Below are 8,311 nucleotides of genomic sequence, written 5' to 3' on the forward strand. Positions count from 1 at the left end.
CATATATCATTGTGATGTTGTTTATTCTATTACTCTTGTTCTCTTCTGCTTGTTTTCTTTTTTCTTTCTCAGCAGGTGATCCAGGTGATCGATATATGCATTTTTTTTCTTTTTTTCTTATTTTTTTTCTTTTTCTGCTCATTCTGTTGGTTTTTGTCTTTTGCCCTTCTCCCCCGTCCCTCTTCTCAGCTGTTTCTCTTTCCCTCTTTCTTTCTCCCCTTCTTTCCCCCAGTCAAGTCTGTCCCATGTTCAGTAAGTGAAAATAAAATAAACAATAAAAGGTGAATCAAATGGACCATTATGGCAAGGCTGGGATGGTCAATTTGGTAAAGTAAATCCGTTGGGCATCTTTCTTTGCCTTTAGACAACAATTCTGATGCAAAAGAGCCAAACGGGACAGGCAAAAAGAAAAGAAAAAAAACAAAACAAAAAAAACAACAACATGCATACCATTGCCCGTGACTCAAAAGAGAATTGGTGGAAAAAGAGGTACAGTATCTTCTTGAAAATGGTTTGACTGTACCAAGTCATAGCTCATGGAGATCTCTATGTCTGCTGACACCAAAGTCAGATGGTTCTCCTTTGTACTGATTTTCAGAGAGTGAATGCAGTCACGGTCCCAGATTCTTTTCCATTGACTTGCATGGAAGACTGCATAGACCGCATGGGAGCAGCTACCTATATAACAACATGATTTGTTGAGCAGGTACTGGCAGGTTCTTCTATAATACACAGTAACAGCATTTGGAATGTGAAATGCATCAGCTGCTTTTCAACGACTTATGAATTCTGTGTTGGTAAACATTAAGAACTGTAATGTGTACTTGTTATTGTGATATATCCTTCTTGCTGGACGGATCATATTAGCACTCCGAAGGTTGTTTTTTAGCTCAAGCTAAACAAGCACGGTCTGCCTTATAACCACAGCTGAGATGTGTTGCAGCTCATCAGCCACTGCATAAAGACTGCCATGTCAAAATGAGCATCTCTTTAGTAGTGGCAAGTGTAAGAGATTGCAATTAATCCAGTAACACAATGCAACTCCATCCATCCACCCATTTTCTGCCACTTAGCTGTAGGAGGTATCCTGGAGGCATCCCAGCTCAATCTCTCTCAGCTGGCTACTTTCGATGTGAAGCCATTTGCGGTGGCAGATGCTCTTACCTTTTATATTTTAGTTCATCATGAAGTTAACAAGTTGCTGATAGTTGTTTTACACATCTTTAGCAACTGTTCAGTAGACATTTTTAATTTCGTGTTAATTTTGCACATTTGTGAGAAATGCAAATCCCTGTGACTCCAAAGTCAAGTTGTTGCATATTAACCATCATCTAATCCTAATTAAATCCCAAGTAACCCAGTGTTTCCACTGGGACTTAAACTGATCAAACTTTTAGCCACACGGGTGTTAGAGGAATGATAAAATCTTCCACAGTCAAGCCATTGAAGCTGAAACTTGGTAGCTATTACCTGATCCTAAACATTAACTTGTTAAATCACAATGTCTTGTTTTTTCCCCTGTCTTTAATAAAATATATATTATTAGTAACTTGCTCTACAATGGTAATTTACCATAAAACTTGAGCTCCCATGCAGCAGCAGACCCCCAGCCAGGGCTGTTTGAGAGCATATCCAAAGCAATGCCAACTCAGCCTTATGTCTCCAAATTGAATGATATCCAACAGGACCCCAGATAATACACACTGCCAGCTTCCTCTCTCTGTCTCAGCCTTTCTCTGGCTTTTATTCACTTTTCTCTGCCCCACTTTCATTATTTGCTGTTGTTCTAATTGTGATTCCATCCTTGCTGCAATTGAAGGTGTGGATGCTACTGCCAGGTGCCCTCTGCTGAACTCCTCTGTCTTATTTTTCCCATTCACACACACAAATATGAAGAAAAAAACACAGTCCAACATTTACGTTTACCATCTTCTTCACAATGCAGACACATTCCACTGTTTTATCAACTTTTAAGGACATCATCAAAGTTCACCACACAAGCACAAGCAAACAAACAGTAATCCAGTGTCAGTTTGAGCCAAAGCTTAGCTGAAATCAAGCCAAGGGCAGAGTAATCCAGCCATTAAACATTAATGAAGGCTATTAATGAGGGAAATGGAGAGAGATGGAAAAAACACCAAAGAGTGGAGAAAAATTAACTATGCACAACCTGACTGTAGTAACATCCTACATGCAGCCATAAATCGACTCTAATGCCATCTCTACAGCTGAATATATATGACTGATGTCATTAGGTGTGAGAGTGAGTGTGTCTGCCTAAATGCTAATGAATTATAGACATATGGGACAACACCTGATAGTAAAAAATGTTTATTCCCAGTTTTTGTTCCTTCTGTGGTCAAATGAAAGGGCAGCTGATACGATGTACAGGTGTAGCATAGGTGAGGCAGGAGGAAACTATTATGTTAAATTAGTGACACTGATTTACCAAAATCTACAAATATTTGTTCAACAGTCAGCAGATGCTTTGTTTTATGACAAAATCACAACAGGAAAACCGATTCAAATTATGACATATAATTTTCACAATTACCTCTACAAATGTCAGACAATCAAAGAGAAATTACTAAAACAAAAACAAAAACAGTGACGAAGCAAACAGGTAAGACTGCCTTTGTTTCTGTGGATAATCTGAAATGCAGCTGCAGGGATTAGTAATGTCTGTGTCAAGTCAGTAAACCTTTCATCTCAAGGCCTCTGCTATAAACGCTTTACCTTCTGCACACACGGGTTCTCAATCCCAGCTGAGCCCAAAATTGCACAATAGCCTTTTTTTTTACGTGAAAATACATTATTTTTACATACCATTTTAAATGTGTTTTACTTCTCTGCAGTTGAACTACTTGCTCTCCAAAAGATGAATCACTAAAATGTCAAAGTTTACAACAGAAAATAACATGTTTACCATCAGTTTTTGTCTCTATAGCTAATATGCTGCTTGATTTTGTTCTTTTTTTAGCCTTTCTGAGGTGGACTTGCTGGTGTGAGCTTAATTTTCAGGACATGAAATGAAGGCTGGTTGTTGTCTTTCAGGATTGTCTGGTAGAAAGAGGAATTCAAGGTCATTCCGGTCAGGGCCAGCTACGTTTGGACTGGTTTTTTCCTCCGTTTCAGGTATCAGGTAATCAGGTATCTTTGTCCGATATTAACATTTGTTAATCTGAAACATTTTTATTTGCATTCAAGAAGGCAGAAAATGTTTTTTCACAGCACTGTAACTTAGCATTTCAGCCTCTCGGCCAGATATAATAGCATCTTGCTACATGGGTCAGTGTGGCAGCAGCCTAAATGATAATGTTGAGGCTTCCAGAAAGTAAAGGGTGATTTCACTGTACACATGGCATACACAGTGGACCCAGCTGTCATGTAATGTGTACAGTAGGCAGGAATGGTGGACCCAAGATGCAAGCTCACAGAGGCGAAAAGGTGAACTCCAACGCAGCTTTATTGCTAAACTGAGAATACAGAAAAGTAAACAGGAAGACAGAAAGAACACACAGTGTTCGATGAGGGAGATCGCAACATAGACCAAAGAAAACACAGGGCTTAAATACACAGAAGGATCAATCAGGGAATGGGAGACAGGAGGGAAACACAGCTGGGACAAATCAGACCTAAAAAGACAAGGAAAGCAAAACTGGAAACACTGACATGAGACACGGACTTTCAAAGTAAAGCAGAAAACAGAACACACACAGACTAGACAAGGAGATACAACTGACAGGGGAGACAGAGCAACTAAGGAACACGGAGACAGAAACAGGAAGACTAAGAACTCCAACATAGAAACCAAAAGACTAGAAATTATAAATAATGACAAAATCAAAGTTCAGTAATAATGCAAAACTCGAAGCGCTGGGTCAAAGACCCAGGTACCCTAACACGAACTTTGTCAGTGAAAATGAGCTTCCTCCTGGGTAACAACTGCTAAATGTACAGCAGAGCAACATAATGCAGCCTGCACAAGCTGGTGTACGTGGAACTGGGTGTACTACTGAACTACTTCTGCTGTACTACTTTATATGTGTGTTTGTTATTATATTAACTGTCTCACTAAACTCAGTGAGAACACCTAAAATGAACAATGCGGGAGTTGTCCAATAACCAAGGTTTTACAGTACAGGCTTTGTCAAACGTCTTAGAACATTAAACCAATAACTGACTGTCACAGAGGAAAATAATTTACCATAGCTGAGTAACCTTTGGGTAAGACGTTCGGTTCGACTCCAGCCTTTCGGCCCGTTTGCTCCTTTAATCTGTGTTTGAGCAGCACTGAGGTGAACGGCGCTGCCACGAGAAGGATCTGTTATTCTGTTACTGTACGTCTCATCATTTACTTTATTAATCTGCTTCCATATTTTAATGATGTATCTCATATGTCTTTATTGGCCCGTCTCGTTTATAACTTTTCTCTCCAATCTTCTTTTTATTCTGTCTTTCTTTTTGTAACTCTTTCTTATACTCTCCCTCTTTCTCACTGTCAATGCTAAGTATTGGTAATTACATTATCATGCACCACCCTATGAAATATAGTTTCAGTGACACTGAGTGTGTGTGTGTGTGTGTGTGTGTGTGTGTGTGTGTGTGTGTGTGTGTGTGTGTGTGTGTGTGGTGTTGATGATGGAGAGGCTGTCTGCTTTTTTAATAAACACAACACTGCAATGCCCCACACGCTAACTGCCTTAGCATCGAACATCGCACACACACACACACACACACACACACACACACACACACACACGCACGCACACACACACACACACGTAGAAGTATGCGCACACACACACACAAACACAGGCATCTGCCAAGACTAGGCTCAAACTTGCAGGGAATTTATGTACAAATAATTACTTTTTAATAGCCAGTAATGTGATTTCCTGCCAAAGAAATATTCAAATGCATCTCAGGCAGTCCAGTATATTATCTGCCTGGAGCTACGGATGCGACTTAGGGGAGACGGCACAGGAAAGACAGATTATTGTTTGTGTGATAATAATTATTTTACCCTTGTCATCTGCGGAGGAAAATGGAAGATAATGCCTTTGTGTCTCTGTCTCTTTCCTTCACTTTCTTTTTGCTCCTCGAGCTGCTCGTCCACGCTCTCTAACCTGAACTGTTATACTGTAGGAGACCTTCCGTCAGGAACCTTTTCCTGCCAGGCTGTTGTCCTGCATTAACATATGCACCTGCTAATGTGACATGTAGTGAACTGACGACACGCTTGATTTTTAATTTGAACCTTGAATCATTTGCTTTCATTTTAAATGAATTGCAGACCTGGTGTGTAGGTAGGCAAACAGAATACCTAATTTTTGATTTTCCCATATCATGCACCCACCAAGGAAACTTTGTTGTTTGTGATTGGATGAACATTTTAAGAGAACCTTTAACTCCTTGGATTTGATTTCTATCGAGATCTGGGTCTGATTCCAAGGAGCTTTTGGAGGACTATTGTGAGTAACTGAGGTAGAGAGGAGGAGAAGGTGACAAATTCATGGGAAATTTTTAAAAAATGTCATAATTTTAATGTTACTGTTTGTAAAGCAGTGGCTGGTGTGAGCAGTCGGCTTAGGGGCACAAGTGTGGCTGCTTCTCTTTAAAGGTCAGTTCAGTGTAAATCCCTTTACAACCTTTGGGCTGTGTAAAATGAATGATTGTTTAAAAACTGAAAGCCAAATTTTTCCCGTCTTTCTTCATGTAGGCATCAGTTACGTTTGGACCTCCTTTTCCGTTCACAGCTGTATTACATGCAAACTTTCTCCATAGTAGCATATGTTGTTTTGAACACAGGACGACAGCTTAATTGTCACGGTCTGGCTGGCAGATCGTGGGGAGATGGGGAAATAGGACCCAAACGCTGGACTTAATGGAATGAACAGTGGGTTTATTTATAGTGAGGTAATTGTACACCACACATTGAATCTCCAAAAGTGCTCCCTCGACTCCCGTGACGTGTCTTCTCCCAAGTGCTGGTATCCCGTGCTCTCTGCCCCTGTGCCTTCACACACCCCGTGTGTCTTGCAGTCCTGTGTTCCACTGTCCTCCTGGGGAAAAACACAGACACAGCCGTTATGGCACCAACTCCGGCAGGCATACACTTTAACAACACTAGAAACACTGACATGGAGTCTAACTCAACGATCCTGCGCCGGAGGAAGCTCCATCGCTCTGTTAAGTAGCTCCCCCGACGATCCTGATCAGAAGCAGGTGTGTGGTAAGCTAGGCGTGACCAGCAGCTGGCAGGGCCACACCCATCAGGCCTGCAGGTGGCTGTCCTTCATCCTCCAGCCTCACACACATACACACACCAGCATTGAACACAAGAACACAGTGCAGCAAACATACATCCAATACACTAATAACAATAAAGGTCCACACTGTTCACGAACCCCGAGTCCCCGGAACCGGGTCCGTGACAGTACCCCCCCTCTAAGGGTCGACTCCCGACGACCCCAAAACAAAACCACAGAACAACCAACCCAGGGCGGGTGGCGGGGGGTCCAGGACGGAGGGCCCCAAAACCCCAGTTCAAATGTCCAACCACTGCCATGGTGGGAACAACAGTTCTTGCGGCCGACCCAGTGGACCGCAAGCAGGCAAAACCCGCTACGGGTCAGGCAGTGGTGGGAAAACAGTTCGGGCGGCCTACCTCCAACCCCATGATGGAAGCGGAACGCTTCAGGCGGCCTGCCACGGATCCGGTGGTGGCGGCGCTGCTCCTCCGGCGGCCTGCCACGGGTCCGGTGGCGGCGGAACGGTTCTGGTGGCCTGCCACGAGTCCGGTGGCGGCGGCGCTGCTCCTCCGGCGGCCTGCCACGGGTCCGGTGGCAACGGCGTTGCTGCTCCGGCGGGCGGCCACGGGTCCGGTGGCGGCGGCGTTGCTGCTCCGGCGGGCGGCCACGGGTCCGGTGGCGGCGGCGTTGCTGCTCCCGCCTCAGCACCACCCACGATTCCCGACGTGGCGGCCGGGCTGCAGGACGTGGCGGCCGGGCTGCAGGACGTGGCGGCCCCTCCAGCACGCAGACCTCCAGCTCTGGCTCAGCGGATCCCTCCGGACCTCCGAGCTCCTCCGGTGGCAGCGCGGGCTCACCAAGCTCGCTGAGCTCCTCTGCTGGCAACGCCGGTCCCTCCGGCTCGTTGAGGTCCGCCAGCAGCGGTGCGGGCTTCTCAGTGGGTGGCTCGCTGGGCTGCTCCGGCTCACAGTGCTCCTCCGGCTCGCCGAGCTCCTCCGGCATTAGCTCGCTGGGCTGCTCCGGCTCACAGTGCTCCTCCGGCTCGCCGAGCTCCTCCGGCAATAGCTCGCTGAGCTCCTCCAGCATTAGCCCGCTGAGCTCCTCCGGCTCACAGTGCTCCTCCGGCTCGCTGAGCTGCTCCTGCTCGGGCATGCTGAGCTCCACAGCTGGCGACGCGGGCTCCTCCCGCTCGCTGAGCTCCTCCGGCTCGCCGAGCTCCTCCGGCTCGCCGAGCTCCTCCGGCTCGCTGAGCTGCTCCGGCTCGCTGAGCTGCTCCGGCTCTGGCGACGCGGGCTCCTCCCGCTCGCTGAGCTCCTCCGGCTCGCCGAGCTGCTCCGGCTCGCCGAGCTGCTCCGGCTCGCTGAGCTGCTCCGGCTCTGGCGACGCGGGCTCCTCCCGCTCGCTGAGCTCCTGCTCGGGCATGCTGAGCTCCTCCGGCTCGCAGAGCTGCTCCTGCTCGCTGAGCTGCTCCTCCGGCTGCGACGCGGGTATAGATGGTCGTTGATCCGGAGGTGAAGATGGCGATGCGGAAGCTGCAGGTGGCGAAGATGACGGTCGAGCGGGTGATGTGGATGGTGAAGTCGAGAGTTCTGCGGTCGCTGCAGTCTGATGGGACGCTGGTGGAGAAGTAGCTGCAAAGGGCGGAGGTGATAATGGTGCGGCAGCTACTCGTGGTAGACTGGACAGCGATGTAGAAACAACAGGCGGGTGACATAATGGCAGGGTAGTTCCAGCAGGCATATCAGCCTCCAACTGAGGATGAAGACGAGAGGCTGACTGGACTGGCTGTGCTACGGCTACAGGCTGGGCAGCTGGCTGTGCTACGGCTACAGGCTGGGCAGCTGGCTGTGCTACGGCTACAGGCTGGGCAGCTGGCTGTATAAACATAGCCCCAGAATAAACAGTTCTAGACGAAACGGTCCTAACTCCTGGGTCCGAAGGAACATCAGGAGCACAGTCTCTTGAACCAGGAGGAAAAAACTCGTTCTCAAAACTAACATTGTCATCCTCCCAAACAGGAGAAACACGAGCTCTAGGGTTCACGGAGCTGGCATTCA

The 8,311-nt window shown here is 46.8% G+C and overlaps 1 protein-coding gene across 1 annotated transcript; it reads right to left on the reverse strand.

Moving 5' to 3' along the window:
* Nucleotides 1–6,171: 6,171 nt before the first annotated feature.
* Nucleotides 6,172–7,676, reverse strand: LOC146627490 (uncharacterized). Its single transcript, XM_085357154.1, has one exon. It carries the CDS (start codon nt 7,674–7,676, stop codon nt 6,312–6,314), a length of 1,365 nt encoding a protein of 454 aa, XP_085213280.1. The 3' UTR covers nt 6,172–6,311.
* Between the last annotated feature and the right edge of the window lie 635 nt (nt 7,677–8,311).

The sequence above is a fragment of the Diplotaxodon limnothrissa genome, linkage group LG7 (genome assembly GCF_057381915.1).
Source record: "Diplotaxodon limnothrissa isolate DT_005_m linkage group LG7, D_limnothrissa_male_GT1.1, whole genome shotgun sequence".
NCBI lineage: Eukaryota > Metazoa > Chordata > Actinopteri > Cichliformes > Cichlidae > Diplotaxodon > Diplotaxodon limnothrissa.

Excerpts from the sequence above, each read along its gene's own strand:
- LOC146627490 (XM_085357154.1), bottom strand. The coding sequence starts at position 7,676 with ATGCCCGAGCAGGAGCTCAGCGAGCGGGAGGAGCCCGCGTCGCCAGAG.